This window comes from Desmodus rotundus, chromosome 9 (genome assembly GCF_022682495.2).
Source record: "Desmodus rotundus isolate HL8 chromosome 9, HLdesRot8A.1, whole genome shotgun sequence".
In the NCBI taxonomy this organism is placed as follows: Eukaryota; Metazoa; Chordata; class Mammalia; order Chiroptera; family Phyllostomidae; genus Desmodus; species Desmodus rotundus.
In genome coordinates this window covers 113,129,295-113,146,752 of record NC_071395.1, presented here as the reverse complement: position 1 = coordinate 113,146,752, position 17,458 = coordinate 113,129,295, and the positions used below count along the sequence as shown (strand labels likewise).

The following is a 17,458-nucleotide window of genomic DNA, read 5'->3' as shown; positions in this document are numbered from 1 at the left end:
TGCCGATTTCCACCTTGGTCTGGCGAGCAGTCTCAGCACCTCCTGGGCCACCCTGCCTGCCGGAAGGCAGCGGTCGTGGGGTGCCCAGGCCACTCGGGTGGGGGACAGCCTCTGGAGAAGGGGCAGGTGGTCTCCTCTCCCTTGGTGAGAAGACGCAGGGAGGAGAGGGGTGGGGCCAAGCTTGTTCTCCCCGCTCCCTGTGGTGCTCAGAACACACCACCCCCTGCCTCCTGCAGGGGTTTCTGAGGACCTGAGCAGTGGTGGGCAGAGGGGTGCGGTGCCACTGTGGGCAGAGGGGCCCAGGCAGGTTTCAGGCACAGGCTCCAAGGGCCCTGTGCTGGCAGCTGGCAGAGTGGGAGACAAATCAGATGGGGAGCCATAACCCGGGGGGACAGGTGTGCCAGGCAGATCCCCGAAGGGGGCAGGAGCCCATGTCCTGAGGTGTCCCGAGGGACCCCACACACTGAGGGAGGGTTGGGTTAGGGGGTACATTTCCAGGTGACAAAGGAGCATATGGGCCACCCCCTTCCCAGGTCACAGGGAGGCCTGGACACCAATCGTCCTTCCTTTTCTAGCCACACCCCCGAACGAGGGATCTGCACCAACTTCCCTGTTTCCTCACTGGCCAGAGGCCCTCTGACCCCAGCTCTCCACCCACACTGAATTTCTAAAGTCCACAGGGGAGACAGAGGAGGGAGGGGACCCGGGGCTCACGAGGAGCCTAGAAGGTGCTGGGAATGCAAGCGCTCTCTGTGGACAAGGGAGTCATTTGCTGTTATTGCTGCAAAGTCAGTACTTTTTGAAGAAGACAGTTCCATGCCTTGGTTAGGGACAGTCAGGGGAGCCCTGAGTTTGCGCCAGGCCACTTCCCGGAGCAGCCCCACCCTGGGAGGGCAAGGACTAACGGCCAGGACAGATGCCACTTGAAGGCCTGGAACTCTGCCGCGCACGTGACCAGTACACAGACTCAGGCGGTGGTCACTCTGTCCATGAAACATCTCAGCTTTTATGGCACCAACGTGTTTTAGGGCAGCCTGCCGTTCAGTCTGCGGAACTGATCAAACCGAGCAGCTCACCCTTCCCCTGGTGGGGGATGGGTCGTCCACAAGGATCACTTCTTACTTTTACTTTGCCTTAACCCTGCTGCTGAGTGGGACCCCGACTATTCCAAACCAAATTTCCACTCAGCTCCGGGGAGCCCTGAGAACGCCCTTGGGGGACTGTGACGGAGGCCATGTTTCCCCCAAGTTTCTGCAGACCCAGCAGACAAGACGTGGGGAGACCCTGTAGGGGCCGGGAGACACGTGGGGTCTCCTTCTGTTTACCACCTGCTGGACCAGTTGACTTGGCAACAGGCCGAGTGGGCGTGTCAGGCCGCTTTCAGAAGAGGCCTGGCCCAGAGAAGACCTGTGGAGGAGAAACCCAAATGGGAGAAGGGGGAGCCTCAGGGAATAATCTAGACGTCCCAGATGCCTGTGGGTCTGAGAAGGCTTGGCCTCTCCCTCCAGTTGTCACGCCTTCTGGTAAAACAACAACAACGACAACGACAACAACAACAAACAAACACCTAAAAAGATACAGTATCAAACTAGTGATACATTTTAAATGTTTCCATTTGGCAAATTGTTTCTAACCTCCCTCCCCACCCGCCCCCCTTAAACCCAAGAAAGCCAGCAAGAAAAAATTCTGCCCAGTAGGGATCCTCCAAACGTAATGTATCAGTAACAGGTCTGGACTCACTGCCAGCGTGTGCCACGCGGGGCGGACACCAGCCTGACATATTCGTGTCCGTGCGGCCCACGACAGGGCCCCGCTGTGGTGTCCCTGCCCAGGACCTCTCCTTGAGAACCTCACTCGCACCACCGCTTTCCGCCCCACCTCGCGTTCTCAGTCCCCACACAAGGTCCCGGGCCCGGATCTGGCGCGCGCGGGGCTGGGCGGCGGGGGGGGCGGTCAGGGGGCGAGGGCCCAAGGGACTGAGGTCCTGAGGGACGCGGGTTCAGGGTAGGATTTCAGGAGGCGTGGATCCGGGGTGCAGGGATGGGGGCAGGGGTCTGCTGTGCCGGAGACGGCGGGGAGACCCGCTGGGGGCAGCGGGGTCGCGGGCCCCAGCGAGCGGATGATGCAACCCCCCTTTGCACCGCCCGCAGCCTCCGATTGGCCGGCGCCCGGGCGGCCGCGGTGTGGATTGGCTGCAGCGTCGGAGGCTGGGCCGGCGGAGCGCGGATGCCGCGTGGCTGGCGCGGCGCGGTGGGTGGGGGGCGGCTGGCTCGGGGTAACTCGGCCAGGGCTGGGGTCCGGCTCCTGCAGGTGAGTGGTGCTGCCAGGCAGGGGAGACGCGCGTGTTTGTGCGCCCGGCACCGGGCGGTGGGGTGCTAGGACAGGAGGGTCTTGCCCCCGGGGGACCTCCGGGCGCCGGTCGGTCGCCCGCCGCGGCTCCCCGACCCCGTCTGTAGGCCGGCGCTCTCCTCCCGTCTCCTCCGGTCTGGGACGCTCGGGAGCAGATCGGGGACACTCTTGCAGGTGGGAGGCCGAAGCAGTTCCCCGGCCCGGGGCGGCTGGGGTGAGGGGCGCCGGCCAGCGGTGCAGTGGGCGGGCGTGGCCCTGCCCTCCTAACTTGTTGCTCGGGAACCTGCCCCGTCTCCTCCCGCAGCTGCTCCAGCAGAGCAAGTGCCAGCTTTGAGGGCTGTGGGCACGCTCGCGACACCATGAGCGTGGGCTTCATCGGGGCCGGCCAGCTGGCTTTTGCCCTGGCCAAGGGCTTCACAGCAGCAGGTAGGCCCTGTGGCCGGGAGGGGACCCAGAGTGGAGGGTGGGCGGTCACCCCTCTGTGGTCTGGGGAAGGAAGGGGTGGGGATCTGGATAACACGGTCCCCATCCCATGATGGTTGTGATGGGGCGGAGGTCACTCCTACCCTGGGTGGCGGGATTGCGGCTCTCCGTCCTGAGAATGTGGGTGAGAGAGGAACTCTGTCCCCTGCAGGCGTCCTAGCTGCCCACAAGATAATGGCTAGCTCTCCAGACATGGACCTGGCCACGGTTTCGGCACTCAGGGTAGGTGAAGGGTGGCCCCTGGTCCCTGCAGGGGCCAGTCAGTGTGTCTGACACTGGGAGGTGGGTTGTGATAGCCTTGACCCTGGAGGGCCAGGAGCAGTGGCCCGTGTGGGAGACACTATGAAACGGTCCCCCGCGCCAGCGAGAGGAGGGGCCTGGGCTAGAGCACCTCACAGACCCAGCTCTGCTCTTGGGACCTGGGTAACAGGCACATGTGCAGCTGCCAGGGAGGGGTTGCTGGTCTGGAATGGGGTGCTCTGGGGGCCAGGGGAAACACGTCTGGGGCTGATACAGCTTCGGTTTGCCATAGCTGAGTTAGGGCTCCAGATCCAAGGTGGGGCAGGGGCCCAGCTTGGGATCATCACTCACACCCAGAGAGCAAGGGCGGGGGCTGGGGCTGCAGTCCACCGTGGAGTGGGCCGAGGCTGGGGTACAGAGACCGCGAATTTTTTCTCTTTGCAAAAGGAACACATTCCAGAGCAGGATGCCTTTTAGGAAGGGAAGGGCAGTTGGGGGTGTCACAGCCCCTTTTCCTGCTGCGAGAGACCCCTAACGCCTCGGCCCTGGCCCACAGTACGGCCCTCAGCTTGGGGCAGGGATGCTGAGGGTCCAGCAGGCTACGGCAGCATCCTGAGCCCACCTCGGCACTCCCTGCAGAAAATGGGGGTGAACCTGACACCCCACAACAAGGAGACTGTGCAGCACAGTGATGTGCTTTTCCTGGCCGTGAAGCCCCACATCATCCCCTTCATCCTGGACGAGATCGGTGCCGACATCGAGGACCGGCATATCCTGGTGTCCTGTGCAGCTGGCGTCACCATCAGCTCCATTGAGAAGGTGGGTGCTGCGGGTCCAGGCCCACTGGAGTTTGGGGAGGGGATGGCGGTGTGTGCTGCAGACGGCTCGGAGCTCTGGCCCCCTCGGCGCCTCACTTCTCCATCTGTGAAATGCGTGTGTTGAACTCAGGAAACGCTCAGTAGGATGGGTGTTCACGCTCACACCCAGCACAACCTGCTGGGCACGGGGCCGCGGGGGACACACAGCTGGTCTCTCCTCCAGAAGCTGATGGCGTCCCAGCCAGCCCCCAAAATCATCCGCTGCATGACCAACACACCGGTCGTGGTACGGGAGGGGGCCACCGTGTACGCCATGGGCACCCACGCCCAAGTGGAGGACGGCAGGCTCCTAGAACAGCTCATGGGGAGCGTGGGGTTCTGCACGGAGGTGGAGGAGGACCTGATCGACGCCGTCACGGGACTCAGTGGCAGCGGCCCCGCCTATGTGAGGACTGGGGATGGTGGGCAGCAGCTGGCTGTGGCGGGAGGGCCTTAAGGCACATCTGCCCATCCTTCACCCTCCTCCCTGCTCTGGCCGCTGGGCAGCCATTGCCCCGAGGAGAAAAGGCCTGGGACAGTGTCTGAGGCGCCTTCTTCCTGCAGGCGTTCACTGCCCTCGACGCCCTGGCTGACGGGGGCGTGAAGATGGGGCTTCCCAGGCGCCTGGCAGTCCGCCTCGGGGCCCAAGCTCTGCTGGTCAGTGTTTTTCCAGACCCTCTTGTGGGGGAGTGAGGCTGGTGCACTGGGATGGGTGAATGGAGAGTCAGTGGTTGCCACTGGGGCTGGGGTCAAGTGCCCTGTGGGCGTGGGTGGGTGCCCTCATAGCCATCGGCACCTCTCTCTGCCTCCAGGGAGCTGCCAAGATGCTGCTGGAGTCAGAACAGCACCCAGGCCAGCTCAAGGACAACGTGTGCTCTCCTGGAGGGGCCACCATCCACGCCCTGCACGTGCTGGAGAGTGGGGGCTTCCGCTCCCTGCTCATCGACGCTGTGGAGGCCTCCTGCGTCCGGACGTGGTGGGCCCCCACTGCTGCCTGCTCCCGGCTGCCTGCCCCAGTGCACCAGGGCCCTTGGCCTCGCTCTAGCTTGCTCAGTCATTCACTCTGGCCTGGCAGTGGGTGGGGCATGGGGAGCCCTGAGGGCCCCCTGGGTAGGGTTTGTGGAGTTCCCCACCATCGTTCTGCCGGGGAACCTCTGTGGGCTGGATGATAACCCCTGTCTCCTGGCCTGGCTGGGAAGATTAAGCAGGTTAGAGAAGCAGGAGGCAGTGTGCCACCCTGACTCTGCAAGAGCTGAGAGAAAGCCAGGACAGGGGCGGACAGCATTTGGTGTCCGGGCCTGGCATCACTGTCCCTAGTTCAGGGCCTGAGGGTGGAAAGGCACCTTTCTCCCCCCCTGCCCTGCCCTCCAGCCCAGACCCCCAAGCTGCTCCGAGTGCCACTGTAGGACTGTGAGGCGAGGACACGGAGCTGCCTTCTTGGCTCCAGCCAGCAGGGGAGACAGACCAGGCACACATCCTGGGCTCAGGGTCAGGGCTCTGAGCCCATCTGGATGAGGTGGGAGCGAGCCAGACAGCAGTCTAGGGGAGGGTGGCTGGCAGAGAAGTGCAGGTGCAAGGGCCCTGGGCCTGTCTCCCTCGCCCTTCTCGGATACTTAGGCTGGGGGGCAGACGGAGCCCTGTGCCCAACCCCCTTCACTGCCCCACCAGGGAGCTGCAGTCCATGGCTGACCGGGAGAAGGTCTCACCAGCTGCCATCAAGAAGACTGTCCTGAACAAGGTGAAGCTGGACTCCCCTGCTTCGGGCCACTCCAAGCTGCTCCCCCGCAGCGTGGCCCCAGCGGGCAAGAAGACCTGAGGTGTCCCACTCGCGTGTATACCAGGCTGCCCTCCACCTTCTCTCTCCTGGGCTTGGAGGTCTGCGCTGGGTGTCTCTGGTCCAAGCCACACAGGGTGCTGTGTCCTCGTGATGGCCCACTGCCCCCGGCTCTGGTCTACTTCGGTCAGCCAGGGTCATAGCCAGGGAGGGGGCACGTCACTTCCCAGTGGGAGTCTCCCTGAGTGCCTCCTGGCCCTGGAGAGAGATGGACCTTCTGACTTCAATACCTCCCTTCTTCTGCCCCCAGGCCAAGTCAGGACCACCTCCCAGGGGCTCAGAAGGGGTTCATATCCCAGAATCAGCTGGCTTGGGATTTGGCCTCTTCCTGAGCACAAAGGTCCATGGCCACCCCTCCCTGAAGACCTGGCCAAGGAGAGAGCCTGTCCCATGCCTGCCACCTCCCCACCCTCCACTCATGGGATGGGGGTGCCTTCCTCTGGGTGGGAAGCACCAGAGGGCCCCATGTGTCCTGAGTGGAGTGGGAGGGACTGTGGCTCCCCTTGGCCAGCTGCCCACAACCCTTTATCCCCATTGGACGTCTGAGAAACGGCTCCCCACACAGTTGGACTTCTAAGGTTGCCGGGACACTCAGGCTACTGTCTCCCATTCCTGATTTGACCCACAGATGCTGTTATTTGTCTCCCTGACCTTTTAGGTTAAATAAATTGCTTTCCTAACTTCTCACTTTATCACCCCATGTGGAGGGGCACCCCCAGCCGTCCCAGAGGGTTGTTGCTGTTGGGAGTAGCACTGGGCCCAGCCAGCAGCCCATGGCCCAGAGCCCTTGCTTCCCAGGCAGCCGGGTGGCGGGTGAGGAGTAAAGGGGAGCCCCTGGCCAAGCAGAGGGAATGGAGCCTCTGGGGAGAGGCTCAGCCTCTCAGGCCTCGCGCACTGGAAGTTGGCACCGTAAGCTGGGCTGGGCCTGCCCCACTGTGAGAGGGGCACCAGATTCTGCGTCCTCCAGGCCTCCTGACCTAGTGGGGGCACGTGTCTGTCCAACTCACGCAGGCGGGGGCAGGCAGGCCCTAGGGGGCTAGCTGTGTTAGGGTTCTCCAGAGAAACAGAACCAGCAGGAGGTGGAAACAGATACTAGTACGTATATAAAGAGATTTGTTTCAAGGAAGTGGTTGGCGCAGACATGGAGGCTAGCAAGTCCCTTCTGCAGGGCAGGCTGGTAGGCTGGGTACCCAGGCAGCTGGTGTTCCAGCTCAGTGACCACGAGGCAGGGAGAGCTGGCCTGCTGGTGTGTCTGGAGGCAGGGAATTCTCTCTCCTGGGAGGCTCCGTCTCTGTGCAGTTTGGGCCTGCGGCTGATTGGGTGAGCCCCACCCATATCATGGAGGGTGATCTATTGAAGTCTACCAGCTTAAATGTTACTCTCTTGCAAAATTACCCTCACGAAACAGGCAGCGAATTTGATCTAATATTTGGGCATCCCGGTCTCAATCACGTGGACACATAAAATTACCCCTTACCGGAGGCCCATAACATCAGAGGAGCTGCCAAAGGTCAGAACCCTTTGTGGAACCAGGAGGGTCCCGTCTGCACAACCAGCGAACAGTTGCAGAGCATGGACACAGCAGGATGAGGCCCCTTGCCTCGGACGCTGACAACTCCCTGCTGCCACGCCTACCCCCCAACTGGGCGTCTGTAAGACCATCGGGAGCACCCAGGCCAAGCGGTGGTTTTCCCTTGAGGGGCGGAAGGGGGTGGCCAGGAGAGCCCCCGAAGAACCGCATTGCAGTTTCTCGTGTCATTTACCCCCTTCCCCTGGACCGGCTCCAAACCAAGGCTCAGGGCACGTGGGTGGAAGGATGAGGCACTTTGGGGACAAAGAAGGAAGGGGCAACACGAAAACACGGAAGAGCATGCACGACAGATGAAACAAGGGTCTCGACGCCATTCCCAGTCTCTGCCAGGGTGGCCTCCAGAGGCCTGGCCACTCCCCTCGCACCCGCTGCCCGCGGCCAGTGCTGGGCCTGGAGTGCTTGTGGGACCTTGTGTCCCTGCACAGCTCTCCTAAGGCGTGAGCGCCAGGCGCGATCCGCCACCCTGTGCAGGTGGCAGGGGGCCTCTTGGACACGTGGCCTTTCAAAGTGTCAGCACACAATGGTCAGGAGAGCGACTGGGCAGGTCACGAGGCCCCGCCTTGATGGCCGGAAAGGGGGCGTGGCCTCCGGGGAGCGCGCGCCGGAGGTAGTCCCGCGAGACCAAGCCGGGCTGGGAGCTATGCGTGTTGCCGGGGCGACGGAGCCCGTGTACGCAGGCGCAGTGCGACCTCGCCCCGCCCCCGCCGCCGCCGCCGCCGCCGTCGCCGCGCCTTCCCCTTTAAGCCCCGGCCGGTCGAGACGCCGCTTCATGAATGGAGCCCACGTGACCAAACATCATGTGACGTCTGTGGAGCGGCGGCGGCGGCGGCGGATCCCAAGCCTGGTCCAGCCCGGCCTTCCCAGCGCGCTCGGCTCGGCCCGCGCAGGCGGCGAGCCCCCATCCCGGGCCCGAAGCCCCCGCGCGGCCCAGTCCCGCGCAGCCTCCGAGCGATCGCCGCCCCCCCCCGTCCCGGCCTCGGCCCGCCCGGGCCCGCAGTGTGTTGGGTGAGTGCGGCGGCGGGCCCGGCGGGGCGGGGGGCAGCGGGCGGCGGGGGCTCCGGGCCCGGGTGCGGCCGACTGGGCCACGGTTCTTCCCGGTGGACCCTCGCGGCACGGGCCGAACGCTCCTGGCTTCGGGTCTGCCCCGCTCCCTGCTGGCGGCCCGTGCCTCGATTTCCCCACCGGACAGGGCACTGCTAGCCCCTGCGCCCGGGGTGCTAGGGGGTGGGCCGCGTTTTCGGAGGGGGGACGGGCGGGCGGGCGGGGCGAACGCGCGCCTCGCTCAGTGGAGGCTGGGGCGACCTGGAAGGAGGGGCGGCCAGGGTGGCGGGAGGAAAGGGTGGGGTCGAGAGGGGTGCCCTGGGCTTCGCGGAGGAGCCCGGTGGCCTCGGCCCGAGTTGCTGATTCATCAGGTGTCTGTGTGGGCTCCTTCCCAGGCGCAGGGGTCCTAGGCGGGCCAGGGGAGGGCCGGCACGGGGGGGCGCTTTGAAGACCCTGGTCGCGCCGGCTCCGCTCCGTCACACGCGTGCCAGAGCCCGAGGGAGACTTGCTGAGTCATCAGCATGAGGTCACTCGATGCTCATCCCGGTGCCTGGGGGGATTTGAGCTAGGGCCGGGGGCCTGAAAGGACGAGTCTCGAGAGGTGGAAGGGACCGTGAGGACGTGGGGATGTGGATGGGGTTGGGCCCAGGTGCTGGGGAGCCCTTTAAAGTGTGGGCTGAGGTGCGAGTTGAAGGCCGGGTGGTGAGGAGGAAGTGGGGGGAGCCACGATGAGGTAGACCATGAAGCCCCTGACCTGCCCATCGCCCTCAGGCAGGCTTTTCCCAGGCAGCTGGTCCCCGACCCACGTCTGGGACAGTTCCCCAAACTGGGAAATAGTTCTCAGAGTGAGAGAAGGGGCGGAGCTTAGAGGGGCCGAGCGAGGGGACGGGAAGCAGAGGCTTTCCCTGTGACTGGTCTGGTCCGAGGGCTGTGCGCCTCTGGGCGGGGAAGACAGGAGTGTATTGACCAGAGAGGGAGACAGAGGCTGGGGAGGTCTGCAGGGAGGGGCAGCCTGGGTGGCAGGAGGAAAGGGTGGGGTCCAGTGGGGCTCCCAGGGCCCTGTGAAAGAGCCCGGCCGAGCACACCTTGTTCCAAGTCCTGGGTGACAGTGGACAGGACGGTTGGCAAGGAGGCACAGCTCTACCAGGAAATTGCAAATGAGAGGAAGCAGCGGGACTTAGACATTGGGGCCGAGGTGCCTGGTGAGCAGGTCCTGCCCTCTTTGCTGCTGGGCCATGGGGCCTGGGTTGAGGCTGCAGGTGGCAGGAGGTAGAAGGGCACCTAGTCTTTAGGACACAACAGGTGGGCTGGCGGGGAAGGATGCAATTTTCAGTCACCCCAGAGTTGTCCCCTGGAGGCTGGGGCTCAGTGTCGTGCAGGTTAGCAGAGAATGTGTTCCTGATTGGTATCTGGCCAGGTGGTGTGGCCTGGGCCACCTCTCCAGGGTGTGTGGGTGGTTCGTGGCCTCGAGGATGGGGCGCATTTTGTCTAGACCAGAGTGGAGCACCCTCTTTGCTCAGGGGCTCATGGCTAGGTTGAGCTGGCATTTTGGTTTGTCTTCAGGGATTCGCCCCCACTGCCACGCACCTCCAGGGTGGGGCAAAAGTAGGCTGACTGTTGTGAGCACATGAGACAGTTTATTCTTGTCAAATTTATTGGTGTCTCATTTTCCATGTGAACCACTGTGAACCTAATTTTGCCCCACCTGGTGCACACACAGCCCAGGGCTTAGCAATGCCAGATGTTTTAGCACCTCAGCTGATGTTTTGGCTGGAATTTTATGCCTTAGGAAAATGCAGATTCCTGGAGGGGTGTCTCTTTAAGACTTCTCAGTTACTTATGCCTTGGTGGAAGTTAAGTCTTAGACCCTTTTCAGAGTGGCTTTCAGTGTCTGAGAGCTTCTGGGAGGTGGTCGGAGAGTAGGGTGGGAGCGAGGCTGGCTAGGTTGGGGTACCAGACTGGCGCTCAAGACCACGCTTGCCTGGGAGGTTTGGCCACTGGGGTTTGCAGGCCAGGAAAAGGAGCTAGTGCCAGCTGTCTTGCCTCCTGCCTGGAGTCCATGCCCTGGACTTGGGTCCTGGGGAACAGGGATGGGCCACCTGAATCTCTTTCCCTTTCCTGGCTGGCTCTTGGCCCGAGTGCGTGGTCCAAGGTGCTTTGGAGGCTTAGGGGCGTCTGGGTCTTCTCCACAAAGTGGTCCTGGCCTCTGCCAGAGCTGAGATAAAGGATGACTGGGCCCTGGCCCCGAGTGAACCTTAGGGCTGGGGGGAGCGCTGGGGGTGGGAGGGAGCTTCTTGATCAGTCTTGGGGGTCCCCCCCGCCTGGCTTCCAGAGGTGCTCCTGGCTTCCAGAGGTGCTCAGAGCCATCACTCCCATCCTGTCCCCAGGGCTATCTGTCAGATCTGTGGGTGTCCCCAGGTGGGAGGAGGCCAGGAGGCTGGCAGCCCTGGCTTTGCGGAGGCTGCCCCTCCCCCCCACACTCCTGCACACCTTTGATTAGGAGGCCATTGGCTGCGCTTGTGCTGAGTTCAGGCCTTCTGCGGAGGGTGAAATCTGTTGAGGAGGCACTTTTCTGTGTGATCTCGTCAGGAAGTCACCGCTGCACTCAGCATTGGGGGTGGAGGGAGCATGGTGGTGGGAAAAGCTGGTGCGGGGGCTTCTCCTTCCACGGACAGGGGTAGGACTCAGGGCAGTGTCCCTGCCCTCTGTCCTGTGCTCGCCCAGGGTAGGCGTGGCCCTCAGGACCTTCTGGCCTCCAGTTCTGGTTTGCGCCTCCTTCACCCTGGAAGAAACGGGCTCCAGGGGCTCTGGAGCCGCAGGCCTGCCTGAAGCCCCGGGTGGCCTGGCTGTGGGCGGACGCCTCTGGCCTCCTGGTGCAGGGCTGGGGGCGGGTATCCTCCCTGGAGCCCACTGTGCTTCCACTTCCCCGGCTCACACTTCAGCTCCCTGTGAGGGTAAGACGCCCCACCCTGGCCAAGCCAGAATTGCCTGAAGCCCTGTGGCTTCCTCCAAGTAGGAGACTGGAGGCAGCTTAGCTGTCCAGCCATTTACCTCCCTGCATCTAACCTGGAAAGTAGAGCACAAAGTGGGGGACGGGGGCGGCCAGCCTGGTGGTGGCATGTTCCGCCAGAGGTCTCAGGACGAGTGTTCAGAGCTGTTCTTGGCAGGGCTTTAGGGAGCAGAAGGTGAGAGTAGGGTGCGGGAAGGGTGACCAAATGGGTGGCCTCTGGTCCAGCCACCTAGCCCTTTGCTTTTGTTTCCTGCTCTGGGGGGGCCAGAGAGCTGGTCATGGGCCCAGCGGGGGCTGAGCCGGTCCCTGAAGGTGTAACTGCGGGCACTCTTGTGAAACACCCTGGACGGGGAGGGCAGGGGTGGGAGATGCTGCAACCCAAAGCCACAGGGTGGTTACTCCATCAGCAGCCGGGTGCCGTGTCGTTCCTGCCACCTGGAGGGTGGGTAAGCTCCTGCCAGGGCTAGTTGGGTGGCCCACTTGCCACTCTTCAAAGTGAGAAGGCTCTGGGAAGATCAGGAACTCCCCTGTGCTCCCCCCTGCCCTGAGTTCCCAGTGGGGGTGGCTCCCTAAGCCTTCCTGGGAGTGGGACTTTGCCCCAGGCTGACTTGGGGGAAAGGGCTGTAGGAGGCTGGCCCCCTGAATACACACGTGTAGGGCAGCTGGCCCTGGCCCTCACCTGCAGCGGGCCTGCTGGCCTTTCTGGCCCCAGCAGCTTTCTGCTCTGGCTGCCGGTCCCCTGGGGCCGCGCTGGCTCAGGGCCTTGGAAGCGCCTGCCCGGGGAGGGAGAGGAGGGATATGCTGAGTCAGCATGACTCGCCAGGAAGAGCAGCTCTGGGCTCTAGGCTCGCACTGGGGCTATTTTTAAAGCTGTGGGCTTCCTTCTAGGCTGGCCCCTCCTGCACCCTTCTAATCTCTTCCCCAGCCCCTTTTCTTGCCTTGGCCTTTCTCACAGGCCTTCAATTCTCCCTTTCCCCTTGGACCTTCCTAGCCTCCCACCTGATTTTCTAGGGGCAGGGTAGACAGGGAGCAGCCCAGCTCAGGAGAGGCAAGGCCGAGGGGCAGTCCTCAGGGCCAGGTATTGGGAGTGGGTGGGTGGAGGTGCGGAGGGGAAGGGGTGTCACCTCCAGGATCCTGACCTCTGCCCCCTATCTCGCAGAGTGCCTGCTTGCTGTGCCCCCGGGTTATGACGACCCCCAATAAAGGAAACAAGGCCTTGAAGGTGAGCAGGCAGGGTGGGCGCATCTTGGGGCTGGGACAGGGATGGCGGCTGCCCGGCCTGTGACCTTGTGTGCTGCGCCGCCCATAGGTGAAGAGGGAGCCCGGCGAGAATGGCACCAGCCTGACGGACGAGGAGCTGGTGACCATGTCGGTGCGGGAGCTGAACCAGCACCTGCGGGGCCTGTCCAAGGAGGAGATCGTCCAGCTGAAGCAGCGCCGACGCACGCTCAAGAACCGCGGCTACGCCGCCAGCTGCCGTGTGAAGCGGGTGACACAGAAGGAGGAGCTGGAGAAGCAGAAGGCGGAGCTGCAGCAGGAGGTGGAGAAGCTGGCCTCAGAGAACGCCAGCATGAAGCTGGAGCTCGACGCGCTGCGCTCCAAGTACGAGGCCCTGCAGAACTTCGCCAGGACTGTGGCCCGTGGCCCTGTGGCACCAGCTCGGGGCCCCCTTGCTGCCGGCCTGGGGCCCCTCGTCCCCGGCAAGGTGGCTGCCACCAGCGTCATCACAATAGTAAAGTCCAAGACGGACGCCCGGTCGTAGGGATGCGCACTTGCCCAGGCGGGTCTGCGAGGGGCCATTAGGCGTGTGTGATTTTGGCAGCCCTGTCCCCTTCCTCCTCCTCCCCCTCCCTTCTTCTCCTACCTCCTCCCTTCCCTGCAAAGCACAACCCGCACCCCTGGGGCACCGGGCTGAGCCCCTTGATCTCGTCGTTGTCATCGTGTGTTTTGTATGTTGGGATTGGTCAGTTCGGCGGTGACGTGGGGTCACCCCAGCCCCCTTTGTACCAAGGCCACGTGGGCTTCAGACCCAGAGCTGGCCCTGCGGGAACAGACGGAAAGACCGAGCAAGCTGTGGGGCTCCAGTGTCCCTGAACAGGGGGCGCTCCGGGGCAGGAGGGCTGCTCCCTTCCCAGTGGCCCACAGGCCCCGGCAGTGGCCGGGCTGCCGGGGTTCTGGGCGGTTTGCTCGCAGCTTGGCCAGCAGGCATAGGTGGGCTCTGCTTCGAGGAGTCGGGTGTCCTTGAGGGCCCTGGACAGGCAGGCCAGCGGCCGATGGCTGGGGGGATGGGCGTCGTGTGGCTGTGGGCCAGGGCCCTTGGTGCGCTCGCCTGGCACATTGCACTGAACAAGACCGAGTCACTGGTTGTGAGCAAGCGTACGAGAGGGTGTCCAGTGTCCTGCGGTGGGTCCCGTGTCACTGTTTACATGACCTGTCTGTGTGGTTACATAGCCCTTTATTTAAAAGAGAGAAGTTTCTTTTACGAAGTTATTAAATTATATGTTTAAAAGCTGAAGAAAAAAAAAAGAGCTGCAGAGTATTTATAAAACTGTCTTTTTACAAAAAACAAACAAGAACATTTGACCGTATAAATGGAAAAGGGAAAAAAAGTATAATAGAAACTTTGCTAGTTTAAAAAAAGAAAAAAAATAACAAAAAAAAAAATCCCTTTCTTGTAAACTTACAGACAAGTCTTTGTGGCTGTTGGAGTTTAGTTTTTATATACACAGAGTTATCAGATGTTATTTATAAAACTTAGTTTAAAAAAGACAAAAAAAAAACACAAAAAAAGCCCAGCTGCGAGCGACCAGAAGGCGCGCCGCCGTCCTCTTTGCTGACTCTTCTGCAATTGTACCGAAAGTGACTTACTCCCCTGCCCTTCCTGCTTCCTTCTCCTGCCAGTGCAGTGTCGTCGTGCCTGGTGAGGTCTCGTGCAGCGTCTCGTGCTGGTGCTTCTGGTGACCTTTGACCTGTGGGTGTCACTTCTTGTGTCTGTTTTCCCGTGTTTGTTTTCAGATTTGGTTGTGTTTTGCTTCTGCTGACGTGCTGGGCACAGGCTGGGGTGCCGGGCAGGACCTGCTCCAGCAGAGTTTCAGGGGGGCGGTTCTGTGCCCTCCAGCCCGGTCTCTGGCCTCGCTGCCTGCCCCAGGCCTCCAGGAGGTCCGATTCAGGGCTCTGCCGCTCCCAGCCCTTGGCTTCGCATGTGTGTGTCAGGCTTGGGCTGATCCATCGGCAGGGTAGGTGAGACGGGGCTATCCCGGGGGCCCCGCACGCTGCTGCCATGCTCACTGCCTGTGGCCCTGGGTGGGGGCTTTGCAGAGACCAGGGAGTCCCTGTGGGCGCCCACGGGGCCGCAGCAAAGCTGCCTGCCCTGCCTGTCTTCCTTCTGGTGTTCGGTTGCCCTGCTCCAGCTCTGGCCGCCGCACCCTGCTTTGTTTCACATGGGCCTCAGTTGGGGCACCCAGGGGCCCACTGACCCCAGAACTGTTTTCGTGCTGCGGGGCGGTGCTTCCTAGGCAGAGCCAGGCGGTTCCGGGGCCTGCCTGGGGCAGCCCCTTGTGCCTGCCTGAGGGCCTGGGGTTGCCACCAGGGCCAGACAAGGGCTGCATCTCCAGGGCCAGGTCCCATCCTTCCTCTCCCCGATCACGTTGGCAGCTCTGGGCTTCAGGCCTTCTTCCGCCTCCCTTTGGGATCTATGTCTTCCAGGGATCTGACGCTTGGCTTGTTGGGGTACTTGTCTCTGGGGCTGAGCCTGCCTCCCCATCTGGGCCTCTGGTGCAGGCTGCCAGTTTCCCATGCTTGGCTGGGAAAGCTCCTTGTAGTCATAGGAGCCTGTGGTGTCTGTCCCCAGGAGGCTAGTGCCATCATCTCCAAGGGCTGCCGCCTCTCCTTGGGGTTGCTGGTTGGCTTCTCTGGGGGCTCTGAACACCTGTAAAGCACAGAAGTGCAATAGTGTGGCCTCGCGGGGTGTCACCTGGCGGGCAGCTGGGTTTTCATCCCAGTGATTGGCCCCGCACACCTGTGGGGCAGGAGCAGGGGCGTGGCGTCAGCTTCCACCCTGTTGACAGGCTTCTCTGGGTCTAGATGTTTGGAGATGCTCCCGGGTGCACCTGGGTCAGCCTGCAGTGCTGGTTCTGACTGTGGGCGCCACGCCGCTCCACCACACCGCTCAGTGGCTTCCTCCCCTCCAATCTGCCTCTGTCTTAGGAGCCTGACGAGAGTTGCCAATGGTTGTAGGAGCAATGCCCTGGAATCGAATCATAACGATCCCTAAAGAGAGGTCATGCGCAGTCCTGGTGCTGTGAGGGATGGGCCCTCCACGGCCGTTTACCATGCCCACTTTTGTCCTGGCTGGGAGGTGGTTGTCCATCTCTGCACACTTCGGCCAGGCTGCGGACCTGGGGATGGAGGGAGGAGCGGGGTGAGGAAGGCAAGAGGAGGTTTTCCAGTGGGCGGTGCTGAGCAGGAATGGCAGGTCCTGGGTTTGGTTTATAGGAGAAGCGCCTGGAGTTAGTGAGGACATGGTTCCTTTCAGAGTTTTTGGGTTTGAAGCAACTGCCCTCTGGGCCAGGGGAGCACCCAGGTCCTGTGGAGCCAGCCCTGCAGGGCCCCTCTGCCCTGTGTCCCCTTTCCTTGGTTTCTTGACAGCAGGTTCTGTGTCCACATGTGACTGGTTGGTGTCTTTCTGGTTCTTGTTAATTCAGTTTTCCTGCTGTGAGGGTATTGTATTCCCTCTTCCTCTACTCAACTTTTCCCACACAGTGAATGGAGGGCTTTGGCCAAAGCCAAGTCTCCCAAATGTGTCCACTAAGTAAACCATACTGTGTACCTCCCCCCCAACCACCACCTTGCTCCCGCCCAATTACTCCCTTACCCCAGAATGGACACTCAGATTTCAGAGGAGAACCCTGTGGGAACAGGTCTGCTCCTTCCCCAAGCACGCCCCAGGGAGCCCTCCCCCAACCCCTGGCTGCTGCTCCAGGCAGCACTGCCCTTTGTGTGGGCGAGAAGGCGTGGCTGCTCCCTGGCAGCTAGGAGGTGTGCTTCTGTCTGACCAGGGCTTTTCTCCTCTTGGGTCTGTGCTTCAAGTCTGTGTGCCCAACCCTGACCAGCAGCAGCAGCCTCAGTGGTCACGTCCGGGGCCCAGAGCTCTGATGTGCTGTCGTCTGCTTTGGGACCAGTGGTCAAGCCCCATCTGGTCCCTGCTGCCTGCAGGTCCTAGGTGGCCTGCTGGCCAGAGCTCCCATCCACAGCTGGGAAGCCTGGACCACAACCTACAGCACCGTTTCCGCTCTGGGATCTTGTAAGTTACTTTTTTAGGCTGTGGTTTGGTGAAAGGAACCAACACATTAACGATTTTTTCCCCAAGAAGCCACTAAATAATTCTTTTTGGCGCGTTTTTGCCTTCCTGTTGGCTGTCTGGTTTTGGAGCAGATGGGGAGACAGGGGTGTGCTCTTGAGCAGGCGGCCTGCCCTGCTCTGGCCTGTGTGTCCTGGGCGTGTGCTGTGCCTGTCGGGCCTGTGGCACACAGTTGCACCCTACCCTGGAGCAGCAGCCTTGATACGTGGGTGTCCCCAGTGAACTATGAGGAATGACCCTTCCTTCTTCCCCTCCCCTCCAACTGCTAGTCCCGGAAGCCTTTAACCAAACGGGGGTGGGTGCAGCAAGCCTTCTCCTGGCATCCAGGGCAACGGGACAAGGGCTGCCCAGTGTGGCCGGCTCTGCTGCTCTCCTGGCGCTGAGAGGGTGGGTCCGAGCAGAGTCGTTCGCACCTTGCCTGCCCTGCCCGGGGCTGAAGCCAGGGGGAGGGGGGAGTACCCTGGGGTCTCCCCAGCGGCGGGGTGGTGTTGGAGGTCCGGGTGGGGGGGCCTCGTGGGGGCGGCCCGCCTTGGCGCTACCCTGCCCTGTGCAGTATTTATTGCTAAATTATTGTCCAGGAGGGGCGGCACTGGGCCAGGCCCCGGGTATTTATTGCTGTACATAGTGTATGTTTGTGATATATGAGGTTTTCTTTATTTTGTATATGATCAATAAACTCCTTTTAAAAAGACTG

At 62.1% G+C, this 17,458-nt stretch overlaps 2 protein-coding genes across 8 annotated transcripts; both read left to right on the top strand.

Annotated features, from left to right (window-relative positions):
- The first annotated feature begins 2,187 nt into the window (after positions 1 to 2,187).
- PYCR1 (pyrroline-5-carboxylate reductase 1) lies at positions 2,188 to 6,447 on the top strand. Of its 2 annotated transcripts, none has more exons than XM_053911961.1 (8): positions 2,188 to 2,310; positions 2,654 to 2,775; positions 2,984 to 3,054; positions 3,712 to 3,891; positions 4,114 to 4,335; positions 4,494 to 4,586; positions 4,742 to 4,905; positions 5,598 to 6,447. In XM_053911961.1, exons 2-8 carry the CDS (start codon positions 2,709 to 2,711, stop codon positions 5,743 to 5,745), a joined length of 945 nt encoding a protein of 314 aa, XP_053767936.1. In that variant the 5' UTR covers positions 2,188 to 2,310; positions 2,654 to 2,708; the 3' UTR covers positions 5,746 to 6,447. The 2 variants fall into 2 exon arrangements, with proteins under 2 accessions (XP_053767936.1, XP_024409695.1); XM_024553927.4 differs by lacking the exon at positions 2,188 to 2,310 and adding an exon at positions 2,392 to 2,523.
- A 1,679-nt stretch (positions 6,448 to 8,126) lies between these two features.
- Positions 8,127 to 17,023, top strand: MAFG (MAF bZIP transcription factor G). Of its 6 annotated transcripts, none has more exons than XM_053910845.2 (3): positions 8,127 to 8,359; positions 12,565 to 12,627; positions 12,715 to 17,023. In XM_053910845.2, exons 2-3 carry the CDS (start codon positions 12,592 to 12,594, stop codon positions 13,165 to 13,167), a joined length of 489 nt encoding a protein of 162 aa, XP_053766820.1. In that variant the 5' UTR covers positions 8,127 to 8,359; positions 12,565 to 12,591; the 3' UTR covers positions 13,168 to 17,023. The 6 variants fall into 6 exon arrangements, with proteins under 6 accessions (XP_053766820.1, XP_045046200.1, XP_045046199.1 ...); XM_045190265.2 differs by lacking the exon at positions 8,127 to 8,359 and adding an exon at positions 8,749 to 8,766; XM_045190264.3 differs by lacking the exon at positions 8,127 to 8,359 and adding an exon at positions 9,175 to 9,597.
- Positions 17,024 to 17,458: the final 435 nt, after the last annotated feature.